This window comes from Podarcis filfolensis (genome assembly GCF_964270895.1).
Source record: "Podarcis filfolensis genome assembly, chromosome: 9".
Lineage (NCBI taxonomy): Eukaryota > Metazoa > Chordata > Lepidosauria > Squamata > Lacertidae > Podarcis > Podarcis filfolensis.
Genome location: NC_139610.1, coordinates 54991748 through 55010941, shown reverse-complemented (window position 1 = coordinate 55010941; position 19194 = coordinate 54991748). Strand labels below are relative to the sequence as shown.

At 40.8% G+C, this 19194-nt stretch overlaps 1 protein-coding gene across 1 annotated transcript in view; it reads right to left on the bottom strand.

The window, feature by feature from the left end:
* TBCK (TBC1 domain containing kinase) overlaps positions 1–19194 on the bottom strand; it is an 84179-nt gene that overhangs the window by 15180 nt on the left and 49805 nt on the right. Inside the window, exons 20-24 of the mRNA XM_083571138.1 lie at positions 16847–16932; positions 13276–13312; positions 9265–9426; positions 5388–5563; positions 823–998 (exon numbers count right to left, since the gene is read on the bottom strand). Of these exons, the coding sequence (XP_083427264.1) occupies positions 823–998; positions 5388–5563; positions 9265–9426; positions 13276–13312; positions 16847–16932 (637 nt within the window). The remainder of the gene's footprint in view (positions 1–822; positions 999–5387; positions 5564–9264; positions 9427–13275; positions 13313–16846; positions 16933–19194) is intronic.

Genomic DNA, 19194 nt, shown 5'->3' with positions numbered 1-19194 from the left:
TTCTGAATGGGACTGTCCTTGAATATAACCTGGAAATTTCGAGTGGGGCAGAATGCTGCTGCACACCTCCTGACAGATGCTGAGTGCATCTCCTGAGTGCACTTTCTACATCCTCAATAAGATGCGGAAGTAATTCTCCTTGAAGTCCATTATGCTTCTCTCTATCATGTATACTGACGTGGGTGGCGCTGTGGGTTAAACCACAGAGCATAGGACTTGCCGATCAGAAGGTCGGCGGTTCAAATCCCCGCGACGGGGTGAGCTCCCGTTGCTCGGTCCCTGCTCCTGCCAACCTAGCAGTTCAAAAGCACGTCAAAGTGCAAGTAGATAAATAGGTACCGCTCCAGCGGGAAGGTAAACGGCGTTTCCGTGAACTGCTCTGGTTCGCCAGAAGCGGCTTAGTCATGCTGACCACATGACCCAGAAGCTGTACGCCGGCTCCCTCGGCCAGTAAAGCGAGATGAGCACCGCAACCCCAGAGTCAGCCACGACTGGACCTAATGGTCAGGGGTCCCTTTACCTTTACCATGTATATTATAGCCTAGTCCTCATTGAGATGGTCAATCTGCACTTAGGCTTTACAACTTCAGACTGCAGGCAGGAGACTCACGTGAGCAAATGCTCCACCAAGTCAAATAAACTGAAAACGTAGGGTTTACAGATTTACAGGGTTTACAACATTAGATGTCAGGGAGAAAGAAGCCAGGCCAAAAATCTTCTCCCTAACTCGTCAGACCAGTTAAAACTCCCTGCTGCTTTCGGTTGAAATTGGCAAAGCATATAGTAACAATCAATCTATGGCTTTTCCATTTAGAAGGATACTCCTCGCTGTTACGGATGTCAACGATAAGCAGCTTGGGCTTGCTAGATTTTGTTTTCTTTGTTGGAGTCTTGAAATGACCAGGTCCTGTCAGTTCACACAAGTCAATCAAATCTTCAGCCGAGATCCTTGGTGACACTTCTGATTTCAGATCATTCAACTTGATAGAATCCCTGGACTTTTAAATGGAGACAAGAAACGAGAAAATAAAGATGAAACAATGCCCTTTAGCAACACAATCCCTTCATCCAGCATTGTGCGCAATCTTCCATTTCCATTAAGATTAAACATTGTTTCTCTGACAAACTCCAAGCTATTTTATGCTCTGACTGCCATGGGGCCACAACACACACATTCCATTCATCGCGGTGAGAAGCATTTTTGGTATCTCTGAGATATTACTCAACGCAGAATCCACATATCATCCACCAGTTTTCAATGAACAACTGGATGCTAGACTACGCAGAAGTGCTACTGGTTGCCTGAGATGTTTTGTGTAATCAAAGCACATATCCCTTCTACCTGAAATATGGCAACTTGATGCAAATCACACGGGGAAACTGCCATCCAGAGCCTCATTTACAGCTTCCTCCTTGACTCAGTAGAAAGGTTAGCTTCCTCTCTTCTACTACTGAAGGAAAGAAATCTCAGCTGCAAAGCTTCACAGCAGATAGCAATCTTACGTTTCATATCTTATACAAGCTAAGAAAAAGAGCATATACGTGTGGCAACCAAGGAGATAGGAACAAAGCAAATAGCACCACAAGACAATTGCAGCTTATATATGCGGCTACCCTCTTCAGTTTGATTGATACTGCATCCTTTGGGTACAACAATTAAACATAACATAGGGGGGAATAAGGGAAGACAGACAGCATCTATTTTAGAGCTTTACTTCCTTTATAATGATGACACCATCTATGTCTAATATATCTGCCCAATGGACTAACCCTAGAGGATTATTTCTCTACTAGACATGAAATTTAATACTCACTGTAGGGCTATTTTCATTCTTTTTTTAAGATGAAGAATACTATTTTCGTGATAAAATATACAGCTTCTTTACTGAACCATGACATAAAACAGTAACACTCCACAAACAGCACTATGCTGAGCTACATTTGCTGCCAAAAAGTCTGCATCCACTAGCCACATCTTTTTATACCTAAAATTACTCAAATACTTACAAAGAAATAAAACTCTGCTATGGCTAAGCTTGCCAAAAGCATTACTTTGGCTCCTGCTGTAAGCAAACAAATTCAGGACATTTGAACACCACAGTATTCTAGTCCATAAAACATGCCTATGTTCTGCACTGTAAACTGTGGGCTACAACCCAGAGTATTACTGGGTTAGTCACACATTGAGTCCCCCAACCTGCATGGTGGCAACATCTCACCATTACTGTTGCATAGCTTCTTGGAGGCAAGTGTATTTGCTCCCTCCTTCCCTCTATGTCAGTGGTTAAATTCTATTCAAATAAATACTCTCTCTCTCTGTGTGCGCATGTGTATGTCCTAGACAACTGCTACCAGTCAAAGTACACAGTTCTGGGCTATACGGACACACAGTCTAGCCTAGTACAAAGTAGCAACTCCTTGATTTCTGAGTGCACACACGGCAATACAAACACATTTTTCCAGGTTCCTTACTTGCAGACATGACCATGCAGCTGTTCCCTTGCACACTAAAACACACATGTGCCTAACTTATGTGTTGCAATTTAGGTGTACACTCAAATGCAATGGGTATGATACAGCCAGCCTTAAGTGCTCTGAAATCACATTCATTTTAATGAGTGAGAATTAAGTGTCTGCTTAACCCCCTCCCCCAACACCTGCTGAAATGAATGAGACATAAAACTCTGGCCGGATGACTGTACCCTATTTTCTGAAGTGGCCTCTCATCTGCTATAAAACTTCAGTAAAGAATACAGACGTGGACAAGGGGTAGAACTATGAACAGTGCTCTCTTTGGGACTGTTATCCCTATAACACTGAACCTCACAACTCAAAAACAACAAAACCTGCTTTCTCTCCCTCCCTCTCTATATAGTCAAATTTTGCAATAGTAAACTGATAAGCGGCAGTGGTGCCTCAGTGGAGCCCCAGTTCTCCCCCCCCCCCCCACTTCAGAAGAAATGAAGCCACTTCAAGCACTTTTGAAGTGAGGTACGGCATGTGCTAGGACAGAGAAAGACAAAAAGAGCGAAGAAAAAGAAAACAAGGGAGAGTCCCACTGCTGACCAAGTATTTGTTTTTTCTTTTGTATAACATACCATCAACATTTGCTTTGCTCTGTGATAATGGAGGAGGAGAAATGCTGCTCATGGTATGAAAGGAATTGCAATTTCATAAAGGAGGCATCTAGTGTTAAGCTGTTCGGAGAGTGTTGGGGTGCAAAGGGAACTGTGGAAAACCATCAAAGGAGTTCTGCCGATAAGGCTATCACTTGGCTCCGAAAGCGCAAACACCTTGCCCAGGCAACGTCTCTTGGCCTTGTTTGTCAATTCCGTGCATTTCTTATGCTTTGGAACTCCTTGAGAGGGCAAGCAACAATTAGTTGCAAGCTGCAGCCAATGGGATAGTTCAGGGTTTTTTCCCCTAGCCACAAAATATATGGTGTGTTTTATAAAATGTGAATATTGCATGTTTCAGGATCACACACATACACACATCACTCCAAATGAGCAAGGCAAGCTTTCCAAAGACAGCATAGGACAGGGACTTGTCAATAATCTAAATTAATCTATCTAAAATCTATCTGCTTCAGTACCAAGCTATTGGAGGAGGGCTGAAAACACCACACTTGTTGGCATCCATCTGTCTTGAGAGACATCGGAGTGCACCTCCAGGGGTGAAGTCAAACGACTGCACTATCAGCACCAAATTGACCTTCCAAGGATGTAAGTCTGGTCAATGTGCATGGAGGTCTTGGGTTGCCCAGACAACAAGACCCCTCTCACAGCCTGGCTGATGCGGTCCAAAGGAAAGCAGAGCAATATGTTTGGCATCAGCTGGGCTGCGGGAGTTGCTGGAAAGCACCATCCAACAGTCTTGGGGACTCCACTCTGGATTTGTGTAGGGTTTACTCCTTAGTTTTTTCTTCTTCCGAAGATATCATGCAAAGCAGTGGTTTCCCTTCTCCTAGATGGGCTACTTTCCGAGGTTGATGAGCCCCATCTGCCCCTAAGGTAAAGGTAAAGGGACCCCTGACCATTAGGTCCAGTCGTGGCCGACTCTGGGGTTGCGGCGCTCATCTCGCTTTATTGGCTGAAGGAGGCAGCGTACAGCATGACTAAGCTGTTTCTGGCGAACCAGAGCAGCGTACGGAAACGCTGTTTACCTTCCCGCCAGAGCGGTACCTATTTATCTACTTGCACTTTGATGTGCTTTTGAACTGCTAGGTTGACAGAAGTAGGGACTGAGCAATGGGATCTCACCCCGTCGCGGGGATTTGAACCACCGACCTTCCGATCGGCAAGCCCTAGGCTCTGTGGTTTAACCCACAGTGCCACCCACGTCCCTTTTATCTGCCCCTAAAGCACCACACTAATAACTGAGTAATTATGCTCTAGGTATTTATTCCTCTGTAAAGTAAAAAAAAAAAAAAAAGCAAATTCAAAGAGACAAAAAATGTATTTCCTAAATTAAAGAGCAAACAAAATAAAATATTCCCAGGCTAGTTCCAAAGGTTTATCTGAGATCACCCCACTCCCCAGGCCGCCACCAAAGGCCATTTCCATTGCAAAGAAATGTTTCTGTATTTAAATTAAGACAAAGGTTACATTTTCATAATTGCTAAGAGAGAAGCTATCGGCTTGTTGAATCAGCAATCAGCACGTTGGATACAGTGAGTAAGCCATCAGAAAGTAGGGCCTTTTAAAATAGCACATTCCACAAATTCCATGGGAGAGGGAAATGGATTCTTTTTTGCTATTCTTCCTCCGTGAAGAGAAGGCTTACTCAGAAATTCTGTGACTAGGCCTCAATAATCTCTGTTACAGGAATAAAAGCCCGTGCACAACAGAAACAGTATGATTACAGGAGCAGGGAGAAGCCCTGGCACAAGATGAAATACTTCCATTGGCACATTCTTCAGAGCAGTTCTAGGATCAAGATGGTACTGGAACATAAATAAAAGGTCACGTGTCCATCAAACCACAAAACAGCTCAGAAGTTCAAAAAGTTTGGGGAGTCAGGGAAGTTAGAAACCCAAATTAGTGTGCTCATGAAGAACAAAGATATACACTTCAAACTCCAAACAATAAATAGCTGACGTGGTTTAGTCAAGCAATGTCACAGTGAGAAAACATCTATACATAGCTGTTAACTGTAAAATGAAGGAAGAGACATCAACAAGGAATGCTGACATCAACAAATGGATTTTTTTGTTTGTTTTTAGGTTTATTTTATTGATTTTAAAAAGAAATATATCCTTTCTGCAGAATGGTCTCAGTGAATACATTTTTTTTTAAAAAAAATTAAGACAATAAGAGTATGTTTAGCCTTAATATTCTGTTCTATATACCAAAAAATCAATGTAAGTTGAAAGTATAAAAACTCACCAGATCACTCCTGGGAGCATCCTGATAGTCAGATGAGAAACAAGACATTAAACTTCTTGAACAGTTGCCCTCTCCGGCTTGCTTGGGATGCTGTGCATATTGTCTGTATGTGGCACTCTTAGGAGTCCAGCAGAAAAGATTGATTGATTCACGGACACAACGTTCTATGTCGATTTCTGAAAAGAGGACCGCAAGGTGTAATGGCTGACGTGGTGGATAGTGAAACTTGGTGAGATCAAAAGAGTTTTGGAAAGCCAAGAACAAACCTTTTTGGTGGGAGCAAATCAAACCACATTGCCTGGCTCAGAAATAACGGGAAGCCAGGGATTGTGGTTCGTTTTGCTCCTGGCATGATCGGGGAAGAGCCAAGCGCACACATTTTGCTCTGGTGGATGCGGCCTAAAACCTAAACTACTGTTAAGACTCCCTCTATTTCTTAAATCACTGACATCTAGCCTGGAAATCATCTAAAGGCTACTCAGCAAAATTAAACGAGCCTCGTTAATGGACTTATTTCCTGTAGGTTTAATGACATGGAGAAAAGAATCTGTTGCCTAATTCTTAGTGGAAATTTAGCAGCTGTATTTTGTCAAAACGAAGCAAGTCATTAATCTCCCTTGATTTGATAAAACTGTCACACCTGACTGGAGAGACATTTGAGGCTGCAGCAGCTTATATTCCACGCTGCAACTCACAATCACATATTACACTTCCGTAAAGTGTTATCATATGATAACTGATAAATAGCAAAGCCCTACAGCCTTCAGAAAGATGCCATAATCTCCAGCAGTCATTTTAAACTTTTAGTCTGTATTTCACAGGGACTGCAGAGCACAAAGTTAAGAAGGAACACAGGTGACAAGAGGGGAATTTCGCAGCAAAGCACTTGAGCGCTTTTCTGCAAAGACAGATCACTGGAAAAACAGAGCGCTAAACAAGGGATTATTGACACAGAAAATCTTTCATTAAAAGTGTGGCAAATAGTATATATAAATGTGACAAAGCGTTTCTTTTGCATATCATTAAATCCATTCCAGAGACCTGCTTCTTTCTGGCGACCCTGCATGCGAAGAGGAAATTTAGAAAAGATAAATTGCTTGTCACTCTTAGAAAGAATGTGTGTTAATAGCATTGGCCTGGCCTTTGAGTCCCAAGCATTTTATTTAATGTCCTACAAAACTTGCCCCAGGCACACAGACAACACTTTGGGAGGAGAAAGTAAGATATCAAGAGGTCTGCTTGCAGAAGCCTTTCCTTTTCACTTAGTTTTCCTGTGAACACACATCTTATAGCTTGGTAGGGCTCTGCCTATTAGATATTGTATTGCTTTCCATCTGACACTAAAACATTTTCACTAACTGATGTTACTATTTACTTGAAAATCCTCCGTGTTTTCTATTGGTTGAACATGGCACACGATCACACTGCAATGCTGCACTGTGTTGCACCGTAGCGATTTCCTTTTTAAAAAAGTAGTTAGGTAAAAGATTAAGTTCTGAAATATTGCGAGGTCCAATCGTATGTCTTTGGCTGCATTTGCACAATTGGTAAGCCAAATAGGCATGCATCTTTTGCCCCCATGACCCATCCTCACACTGCAGAGGAGGAGGATGGAGACAATTTGGCTTGGGCCTGGCAGGCCAACAGCAGTGCCCTGAGGTTTGCCACTCCTATTCTAAACCCCTTGGAGGTCCCCCCCCCCCTTACAATCAACTGGTATATACAAATTATATGAAATAAAATAAATAAATAAATAATAAAATGTATTATGTGCAAATGAAGCTGCAGATCTTTTGAAAATCTGATACAAATGGATCTTGTCTGGTTTTTCCATTTAAAAACAAACAAACTTTCATACCCCAAATCCTGCGTTATCTATATACACATGCATGTACATACACATAAACACACACATAGTTAACAAGTAGCTATTCATAAAGCCTGGAGGCTTTGTATGTATGGAGAAGCCAAATATGAAGATGCTGATAAATGTATCTGTATAGAAGCTCGTAAGAGATATTAAATGCCAGGTAATTAGTCTATATACAATATGACCAAGTATACAACAGCCAGGGAACTGATAAGAAAGAGCGAACGAGAATTTGTTTTGGGTTTCTTCATCCTTAGAGCTAAAAACTAGGATTGATAAGCTTGAATATGTGAGCATCATGTACATATATACAAGTGGAAAATGGGTATAATTAAAGGATTCAGAGCTTTAGGTAAAATGGCATCAATCTTGCAGGCCTCAACATTACAGAACAACTTCAGCAAGCAGGTGTGTGCTAACAAATCACTTTCTATCTGTACCAAAGCCAGCTTCACTACCCCATACTTGGCTGGAAGCTATTAAATATTGGCACGTAGGCATAGCTTCTGTTCTCAAATACCATTATTCACCTTTGATGAATTTTTAGAACTGTTTTATAAACACATCTGCCTCTTGCTCTCTTGACAAAGGCATCAAACACAGGTGATTCAAGAATATGTAGGGGTAAAAGAACAAAACAAAAAAACCCTTTCATAAACAAGCGGCTCTTGTGTCTTTTTCTTGAAAGTGAAACAGCAACGAATACACCTTCCTGGGAGGGATGGCGAGAGGCAAGTCAAGCATGTGACACTTCTCCTCCAGCCTTCTCTGTCTGCAGGGACAGCTTCTGGAGAAGCTGTCAAACATGCTGCTTGCCATGTGAACAACGTATAAGGAGGTCAGCTCTTGCCTCCTCATAAAGGGAGGCTTCGGATTTCAGAGCTGCTTTCAATGTGATGCACACTTGTAGATATTTTCTAAGGCAACTGTTGCTCTCCAGTTCCATTAGAACCTATGGTAAAAGGTAAAGGTAACCCTGACTCTGGGGTTGCACGCTCATCTCACTCTATAGGCTGAGGGAGCCGGCATTTGTCCACAGACAGCTTCCGGGTCATGTGGCCAGCATGACTAAGCCGCTTCTGGCAAACCAGAGCAGCGCATGGAGTGGTTTGCTAGTCTATCAAAAGGTAATGAAATTGCATCAAATGAGATTGTAACGTTCTGCTCTGGAGAAGGCCAAACACACCCTAGTTAATCAACTGTGTGGAAAAAAATGAAATCAAGACAAAATTGTTTGCTAAGATTTAAAAGGAAAACATAATACTGGAGTCCCAAGCTCAAGAGGAGAGCTGGGACATGAACTCGCTTGTGAGGCAGTTAGGGCCCTTCAGAAACGTAATGCAACTGTAGGAATGATGCCACAACTTCAAGGTCTGCAGGAAGTCTGGGGCTCATTGTACCTGTCAGAATGGAACTGGTTACTCACCACAGCAAATGAAACTGCAACACATATTCCTGGAAGATCTATTAGGAAAGGTGTGTGGTTTTATACTATGGCATGCCCAGTTAATTTAATTCAAGAAAAAGACTGAGAGCCAGTGTGGAGTAGTGGTTAAGAGCGGTAGTCACGTAATCTGGGGAACCGGGTTCGCATCTCCGCTCCTCCACATGCAGCTGCTGGGTGACCTTGGGCCAGTCACACTTCTTTGAAGTCTCTCAGCCTCACTCACCTCACAGAGTGTTTGTTGTGGGGGAGGAAGGGAAAGGAGAATGTTAGCCGCTTTGAGACTCCTTAAGGGGAGTGAAAGGCGGGATATCAAATCCAAACTCTTCTTCTTCTTCTTCTCCTCTCATATTACACTCCTACAACTTAGCTATCCAATTTTGCTTTTTCCATCTCAAAATATGTCCTACAATTAATTCAAACTCTGCTCAGTGAAATGCAAGGACCCATCTATATTAATATTTTCCATCACCCTTCTAAGATCTTACACTCAAAACCCAAAATTATCAACAGAAACTTCATGAACCGTAATGGAAGACATCCAACATTGAAACTTGCAATACCTGGCAAATCAGAAAACAACAAAATGCATTCGTTGAATCCATTAGAGAGAAGTCGGTCCCTCAGCTGCTGCAGAATAGCCACTCCAATACAGAAAGGGAAAGAAGAATTCCCAAGTAGTAATGTATCCCACAGATGAAATATTTTGTGCAATGGAAAGACATCTGCAAGGTGGGAAAGACAGGAAAATTATGTTTAATTATCTTGAGAGACTAGAAACCTCGCATGGCCCATCAGTAGATCAAACCAAACTAGTTTGTTGATCATTATGTTTAGAAAAGGTTGTGTTGACCTGGAACTGTTGAGAGGAGTAGTCAATGTGGTGGTGTTGCTGGACTACAGCTCCCATCATCCTTGACCATTAGCCATGCTGGCTGGGACTGATGGGAGTTGGAGGGCAGCTTCTTGAAGGCACCACCTTGGCTTTTGCTGCAGAACGAAAGTGGGGAACCTGTGGTCTTCCAGATGTTGCTGGACTACAATTCCTATTACCCCTGGTCATTGGCCATGCTGGCTGCATCTGGTGGGAGCTGAAGTTGAACAACAATGATGTAGCTGATAACACAAACTCAGTACGCAAAGGGTTTATAAATAAGATTCAACACAGGAAAAGGCCCTAAATAGCAGGTGACCTAATAGCATGCATGCAGCCAAGTGGTGGAAGAGCCATTTGGAGAAACCCAAATAGTGTTATGTTATTAAGTCAATAGATTCATTGATAAATTGAGTAGGATAGTGAAAGAGGCCTATGATTTTCTGTCACAGATATACAGCCATTTTTCAAGATAAATTACCACAACTTGAAGGTTATTGCTTTAATTTTAGAACAAAGAATACCCAACCTTGTTTAGAAAGATTTATCTTCATCTGTAGATCACTCCCAAAGGTAATCAATAACTCATTTCAGTGTTATTAAATGCCTAATTAAGAGAATTATATATTCTGCTAAAAAAACACTTCAAGGACTTTTCTCTTTTGTTGAAACACTCTGTATTTATTACTGAAGCAAAAGGAAAGAGATGCATGATCTGCATAGACATTGAATTCCCAGCTAACTGTTTCAATGGGACCCTTTTCTCCCATAAGTACATTTTCGATCTTCTTGTTATAATAAACATTTACTAGAGACATTGTATGTACAAACTAATCAAGAAATGTGCACAGATAGCTATTGCTCAGCATGCTAAAATAGTTGGCAATATTGAGAAGGAGTTGGCAGAAGGACAACAGGTGGTTGTCCATGGGGAAGACATATTTACAGGCAGATTTGGTACTAATAAAACGTAGTCACTTGCAAATGTCATAATTTTTAGGTGAACTTCATAGGCAGCACAAAATATTTCAATAAATAGGCCAGCAGTGCTCAGTATTTAACTGTGAAAAGTGAGGAGGGGTAAGGACGGACTTAACACATCCATGTTTACCAATCTGGTTGTTTCCAGATGTTTGGGGCCACAACTCCATAACCCCTGACTAGGTCGGGTGGGAGTTTTAGTACAAAACATCTGGAGGCACCCCCAAAATTGAACAGAGGTGGGATAAATTTCGGGGGGGGGATGTTTTGGGAGAGGGAGAGAGGTTTTGGTCTTGTTTATAGAGTGATGAGATGGCCAAGGGCATTTTTTCTGAGTGAGGAGGAGTATCTATTTTTACAAACTAAAGCCACCAAAATAGTTCATTGCAGAACATTTGAACCAGGGGACTTCCTGATTTAGAGCAGCTTTTTAGCTACAACATGACTTCAGCTTTCTGTGACAGTGTTACAAATAAACCCTGAAGTTTTTGCACCCAGGAGAGCAACACATTTTAATGCAGGCACCCATTTTTAGACAAACTATTCCTCCTGTTATGCTTACTAAATATCAGTCAAACTTTATGTACAATACTATAATTGTATGTGAGGTATATAATTCTCCAAAGGACAGAAGCAGTTGAATGATTTCCCTTCACATTAACTCATCTGAATCAGTATCATAGTTAATCTTTGACTTTATCTGACAGCCATTATGTACTTGGATACTAGTTAATTTATAAAACAAATTTAAAACCTCATCAGATATACTCATTACTAAAACTGAGCTTTTTAAACCACAGCACTGTCTTGTTGTGTCCCAACAAAAATGGATATAAAATGCTAGTAAAAAAGAATTTTTTGAAAAATGCTTAGAAGGCAATTCTTAGATATACTGCAAATCTTCTGTTAAGTATATGGATTATGCCACACACTTGTAGGTGCTTGTAGGAAAATCCCCTGTGAATTAAGGACATGTCTTACTGTATCACACAATTTCACAATAATATAGACATGGTTACTGCTGTAACAACTTTTAGGTCTACTTTTAAAATGTGTTGTGCTGTATGTGCAAACAAACCGTAACCCTACTGTGCTTCTAAGAAACCAGTAGGATTGAGGCATTTTACGCATTGTATTTTTACATATATCTTCTGGGTTGTTTGCGATTTTTAAATAATTGTTGCAACTGACCAGGGTGATTTTATTTTATTAGGTAAAAAGGTAAAGGTACCCCTGCCCGTACGGGCCAGTCGTGTCCGACTCTAGGGTTGTGCGCCCATTTCACTTAAGAGGCCGGGGGCCAGAGCTGTCCGTAGACACTTCCGGATCACGTGGCCAGCGTGACGAAGCTGCTCTGGCGAGCCAGCACCAGCGCAGCACACGGAAACGCCATTTACCTTCCCGCTATAAAGCGGTACCTATTTATCTACTTGCACTTGGGGGTGCTTTCGAACTGCTAGGTGGGCAGGAGCTGGGACCAAAAGACGGGAGCTCACCCCGCCGCGGGGATTCGAACCGCCGACCATGCGATCGGCAAGTCCTAGGCACTGAGGTTTTACCCACAGCGCTACCCGCTTTTTTATTTATTTTATTTTATTATCATTTGCTAAATTTGCTTTTTTTTAAAAAAAGCATCATATTGTAATACTATGTATGGCCCACTACTCACATAATGCTAAGCCAAACCATGGTTTAGTGTGAACAAGTGAATGCATGAGAAGATTGCAGCCACTGTGCTCTACCTCTGTTTCTGCTGCTGCCATGCTACTCTGGCTAAACCATAAGTGGCAAATGAAGAGGAAACCTGAGTTACAGCTCATGGTTTGCCTGGAGCCTGGGAGTTTCGACATAACACTAAGTCATACCACAGCTTAGCATTATGTGGGAACTGGGTCTATATATGTGAAATGGGTCCTTGAATTTTGTTAATTGATTTTGGATTGCGATGGTTATAGGATCACAATGCGATTTTTGTTGTGTATTTTGTCGTTTTTATAGGTTGCAAACTACCTTGAGTGCAGTAATTCAGGAAGATAGAGTACAAATTAAAAATGAAATGACACCACTGCTTTGAAAGGACAAAGTGGTATTATCACTGAAAGAGCACGGTCCTTCTGATGGGGATGTGTAAGAGTTGCTCAAAGCTAGAGCATGTCATAAAAGACAAGACAAAGCAGCAGGATATTTCTAAGTGAAAATGTGCCACAGTACATATATGAATTGAGTGAAGTATAATCACTCAATACTATAATCGGACAATCAGAAACAAAAATGTTGCTGCTTCGGGGTTGTATCCAACACTCCCATTCTGCTTGAAAAACAGAGCATCTCCCTTCTCTCTCCTGCAGCCCCCTAAAAAATTGCTCCAGAGGGTTGAAGGAGATTTTGGGGGGCACATGGAGTAAGGGGGAGTTCCACTGCATGAGTGTATTACAGACTCCCAAATCTTCCGAAATATTGGCATGAAATCCTAGCCATCCTCTGTAGGTCCTATATCAGGCCTAGGGAACCGGTGCCCTTCCAGATGTTGCTGGATTTCAACTCCCTTCATTCCTGACCACTGACCATACTGGTGTGCGCGGGAGTTTGAATACAACATCTGGAAACTCACAGGTTCCCCAGATATTTAACCCGGATCAAAGTGAAAAATGGCCACGATATAATGCAATATAAAGGGCATGCTTAGCACAGAAAAAAATGACAAAAGGGTGATACTCACGTGTAAACATTGTGAGAAACCAAGGGATAGCATACAGCTACAAAAACCACAGGAAGAGGGTGGGGAGAAAAGAATACATGTGTTAAAGCACAGCCTTGTAAATTTTCTATCACCTTAGTGTTCTGCAGCCTCTGATTGTAACAAGTGTGAGCAATTTAAAGTCAGGATTGCAGTTTAAAATCTGTATCGCAGTAGCATGTTACCAACACTGCAATTTAAACCCCTAGAACCTGCACTCCACTATTTCATGGCTCTGTGTAATAACTGTAATCCATGCTTCATGTAGGGGAACTTCAACAAGTGCGCCATCATTTTGCTTTCTCTCATTACAAAATTTGCACGTGGTTTTTCTATACATGAAATTTCCTCTTCGGAATCAAAATGGGAGCTTCCTCTCTCCCACCTCTCCTATGCTGAAGCTGAGAAGTCTTGATCTATAAAATAATCTGTTCACAGAAGGGAGGAAGTGTGGAAGTATGATAAAGAGGTGAGGGAAGCCATTTTTCCATGATTAAGAAAAATGGCTTACATAACCGTCCCTGGAAATAACTGCTGCTTTCTACTGAGCTATCGTTAATTCCAGATTCATATAATTGTTGTGCAGCTCAGTTTACCTACTACATTTTCTACAAAATGGGTGGGAGTGGTGTATGCCCTTTAGGTTTGTACTAGGCTGAGATTTCTCTCTGGAAAGTAACAAGCAACCATCTTATGGAGAGGCTAAGGTCATATGAAATTGCATGGCACTGAAGCAGATGTCCTTTCTGATTCTATCAGACTCTATCTGTCTCATGTGTGTGCATGTGTCTATGTGTGTGTGTAAAATGCTCTATTTGCACTCAAGCTGGCCTAGGTCACTGTTCTAAGCAATACAAAGGAAGCTTTTGTGCCCAGTAAGTCAAGGTGGCGAAACTGAGTACAGTATACAGAAGAGACAATCCACAGTTCATTTAATGGCCATTTGTCTCTTTGGTAGCAGACCCGCTGTGACAAAATACCAGTTCTCAAATATTTAGCTTCTATTAGACCGCACTGATTAACTGAAATTGTGTTAGTGGAAATTGTATAAATTCAAATGACTGAGGCCTAACACACTGACGTAGAGGGATGGTCTCAGAGATGTATCAGACCTTACTGACAACTAGTCAATACACTGAAAAAGTAGTAAATTAGTATTTCATTTCACTATCTGAGAGTGCAATGCACCCCCCTCAATATAGTATTCTAGGAAAAGCAAAGGAAAAACAGTAAGTTATCAACATTCCTTTCACAAATGGCACTATAATCAGTTGTGTGTCTAGTTGTGCCTTAGGGAGACAAAAGGAGAAACATGAAAATAGAAAGAAAAATACACCAAAATATCTGATTCAATACTTGCTTCCCAAATTTGCATTTAAGAACAGCTGCAACAATGAGCTTCTATTAGTTGAGATGCATTGTTCTTAGTACACAGTGCCCCCTACCAACCTCACTCAAGTATAACCAAGCGGCAGAGACTGCTACAAATTCTTACTGCAATATCCCCCCAAAGTTTTATCTTTAGATGGACTTACAAATACTGTATGTCAAACAGAGCTTGCCAATAATAAAGTACGACTAACAGTCAATACAGTAAGTTCCCAGATCTTTCAAAGTTCTACCCTCACAACAATCCTGTGAAGCATATATTTTTATAGATTTCCCCTCCCCCCCAGCTCAAAATAATTTGTGAACAGGGAATTGAATTGATCTCTAACCGCTTGCAGGCTTCCCATGAGCCTATGGCCTGGCAAAAAAAGAGAGGTTAAAATTGGGGGGAAACACCACTGACATTTGAGTTACACTTGATTCTTGTTCTAGGTCTATACTGTTTTAGTATTTTAACTTTTGAGCATTTTAAGGTATGGTTGTGAAATTTTCTTGACTTTATTATCTTTTTGTAAACCGCTTTGAGGTTTTTTTGTTTTTCCATCAAATAGTGTATAAATCTTAGAATATAAGTAGGTCAGTCTACCTGACACCAAGTCAAATGGAATGTAACTCATCACTGCTAGATCAGTTGCCCCCCTTTGAATGTTCCATGTTACTGGTGGGAGAGAAGGCATGATTAACCAGCACATCCTCTTTATCTTACTGCTGGGTTTTACATGGGTGGGTTACATATTCCACTCCTTTGCAGCAGACCTGAAAGCGGATCAAGACGTGTTTCACTCAACCTTGCTCTCTTGCTGCTTCCATATAAAGTAAATGTGGTGTGGACGCCATTGTAATATGCAAAACCTCAATTATTTGATGTATTTGTGTGTTTTGATGGTATTTACGGCACATCTGTAATTTTAAAAAATTGGCCCAAAAGCTTGATTAAAGGACAAAAAATTGACACTAGTGTCCTCTCAAATAACAATTAGCTGTACCATCATTACACAAACTTAACAGCAATACATTTTTGTTAAGCACCTGTAATTAGCTAGGTGCTAAGTTACTTGCAGGTGAATAAAATCAAAGCTTTTGGTAGCCACTTTCTTAAGTGGTTACCAAGTAGACACAGCCAGAACCTATAATTAATGGCAAATCAAAACTGTGACTGAATAATTTAAACATACAAGTTCATGTTTTGGTAGTAAGGATCCTTTAGGTTAAGAGATTATTGTTTTCATGTCAGAATTACACAGGAAATATGGACATTTTCATAACACAGTGTAAGATTTTATAAAATGTACACAATAGTTATTGTTCGGTGTTGTTGTTTTTAAGAAACCCTGCTCACTTTTCGCCACATAATACTTCAGGCAGACATTGTGACCAATAACAATACTTGCTGCTCAGTAGTGTTCAAGACTCTATTCAAGAGCTCTATAATATAAAAACAAATGGCAGAGTGGCAAGAAATAATCTCTTGCACAGCAGGAACCTGGAAGATTTATCAGTGTTCAATTTGATAGGATTAGTACTCAAGCATGAAAATCTGGTTCAGATCACTGCTGAAGTGCATATGCTTCAACCTAGATGGATCCTGATGAGTCGCCGGTATCAATTTTATTTTCCAAGTGACACGCGCAGCTCCTATTAGGCTTATTGTAGGATAGCAAACCCATTTGTATGGAAAATACAGTTTTGCAGATAGCTTGTTTTCCATGTAATTATATACTCTCCCCATCACTTTATTTGCAAACTTCTTCAGACTGTAAACCTCCTTGCATCAAGGACTGAGCGCGTACATGGGAAGGTGAACTCCCTGGAAATTCTGCTTGCAGACTTTGAACATAACTGCAGTTCAAATGCTTCTACATAGACGTCAACACTACTCAGAGTAGAGCCACTTAAATCAATGAACGTGGCTAAGTCAGAGCCATTAATTACTCTGATTAAAATTTAGCTGAATTCCACCACACTATACTGATTTGACAGCGATAGCATGTTACGTGGTACAACACCAACTAATTGCACCGGGAGCTCCTATCAGGTTCTGAAGGTTTCTTGCATCAAATTTGTTTTGGGTTCTGATATGCGGAAACAAACCTTTGAGACTGACCCCACTTTCCCTTTCCCTACTGCTATTTATTAAAAACGCACAAGAAGCATTTCCACTTACATCTGGAATGAAGCCAATTTCGTTGAGATGGTTACTCAGCTCGGGGTCATGGAATGCAATCATCTGGGAGAAAACTGTCAGGTATTCTGGAAGAGCGATAGAAAAGGAAAGACATATTAGAAAACCTTTCACTCGGAATTTAGGCCTTAGGGATCAGAAACTAAGTCTGCTTGGTGGAATCCCCTATTACAAAGAGAACACAAGGAAACAAGCTCAAAATATTTACTATAAGTGGCCTGCAATCACATCAATATTATGTTTCATTATTTATTCCCTTCCCTTAAAAGAAGGGGAAAAGGGGGGGAACACAAACATTGAAGTAGATTTTGTACATATGTGCAGTTTGTATGTACATGATTTCCGTATGCATACATTTTACATCCTCTTTAATAGGACAACATTAAACACTTCGACATGCTGTTAGAAAGTTTACTTCAGATGTTAAAAATAATTTACTTTTAATCTGTGCTTGCCAGGTGTGTGATTATGATAGTATTTGTGATGGTAGCGAGCAGCAGTTTATGGCCATCTGTTTTATACCAATCATAATACATAAAGGATCATTGAACATATTTATGGTGCTTGATATTTTGATCTCCTGGTTTCTATGTAGCACTTCCAATAAAATATTAGTGTATCTTCTCATAAGATCGGTGTTTTTTACAAACCAGGTTTTGCGTTTGTTGCTACAGTCAATTGATGTTCAGTCCATTAGTTGTAGGAGCCATACTGGACCAGATCGAAGCTCTATCTAGTCCAGAATCCTGTTCTCACAGTGATCCACCAGATGCCAATGGGAAGTCCATTAGCAGGATGTGACCACAATAGCACCCTGCTACTTATGGCTAATTAAATAATCCATGGCCTTTTAAACTGTAGGGGGTTACTGGTTTTGCTTGTTACCGTTATGTATTCTTGTGTTTATATACAGTAACCACCCTGTGATCCTTGGGTGAAAAGCAGTATAGAAATTTAATTAATAAAATGAATTCTTACTTCTATTTTTGCTTCAGAGCTTTGGGGAGTACTTTTATTTTGGCATGAAAACCCACGTGATCCTTCAGTACTGCATTATCTCTAAGCCCCTGAAACGATCCTTAATTTATATACCTTTCTCCGAATGTAGTGTTAACATATTTACGTTCCTAATGAATTCACCAACCACAGGTAAAGTATTTAAAGCGACTAATCGCATAAACTCGGCTATGTGCTGATGAAAACAAATGTACAATTAGTTTCCTAAAAGCACATTTCTTTTCAAACAAGGGATTCGTGCCTTCAGTGGTTCTAGATGGATATGCTATACCTTGTTAAATACCATCTTTATTTGAACAGCAAGGCTCATAAAATATAATTGCTTTGTGGGATTACATGGTTAATTAAGTGTCTATTGAAGGCACACGTCTTTCCATGAAAATCTATTGGCTGGGATCAGCCAAACAGCATTAGCTTAGATGATACAAATTATTCCTTCAGTATATTTTAGCTGTAAACTTTCAACAGGTTTTGCATTCTCAAAATCTGAAAAAGCCTATACCAAGGCTGTGTGCGACACATCGACAAGAAAGTGGTGATACTATGCGTACCCCTCATCTTAAGGCTGACAGTTCCCATACTACAGACACCTTAAGAGTTAGGGGCTGTCAAAGACTTGCAACCAAAAGCGCATGGAGGCACTGATTTCTAAACTCATGCTTCAGTGTGGGATCCATATACGCAGCGGTCACAATTTTGTGCAATAACAAGTCACACTTCTTTGAACTACTGTAATCATGTATGTTTAGTCACAAGAAGTACTGGTGATTCATATCAGCGTCCCCATGTGACACTGGCTGGATTGTAAACCTATCAATAGCCCAAATTTACTTTGAAGGCCACTGTGTGGGGTTGATGCCTTTACGAACCACCCCTTGAATATTCAGGGGTTTAGGAACAGTCACTCACGGGTTTTCTAACAAAGCACCACTGTGGCCTCCTGAAACCTGCATCGATTTCTATATATTGTAAAAGACTCATAAAAGACTGCCATTTTTTATTTCAAGTGGTGCAAATACAGTGGTACCTCGGGTTACATACGCTTCAGGTTACATACACTTCAGGTTACAGACTCTGCTAACCCAGAAACATTACCTCGGGTTAAGTACTTTGCTTCAGGATGAGGACAGAAATCGTGCTCCGGTGGCGTGGCGGCAGCAGGAGGCCCCATTAGCTAAAGTGGTGCTTCAGGTTAAGAACAGTTTCAGGTTAAGAATGGACCTCCGGAACAAATTAAGTACTTAACCCAAGGTACCACTGTACCATGAGTAGACTAAATGTCTGGGAGGAGGGACACTTCCAAATATAAAGTT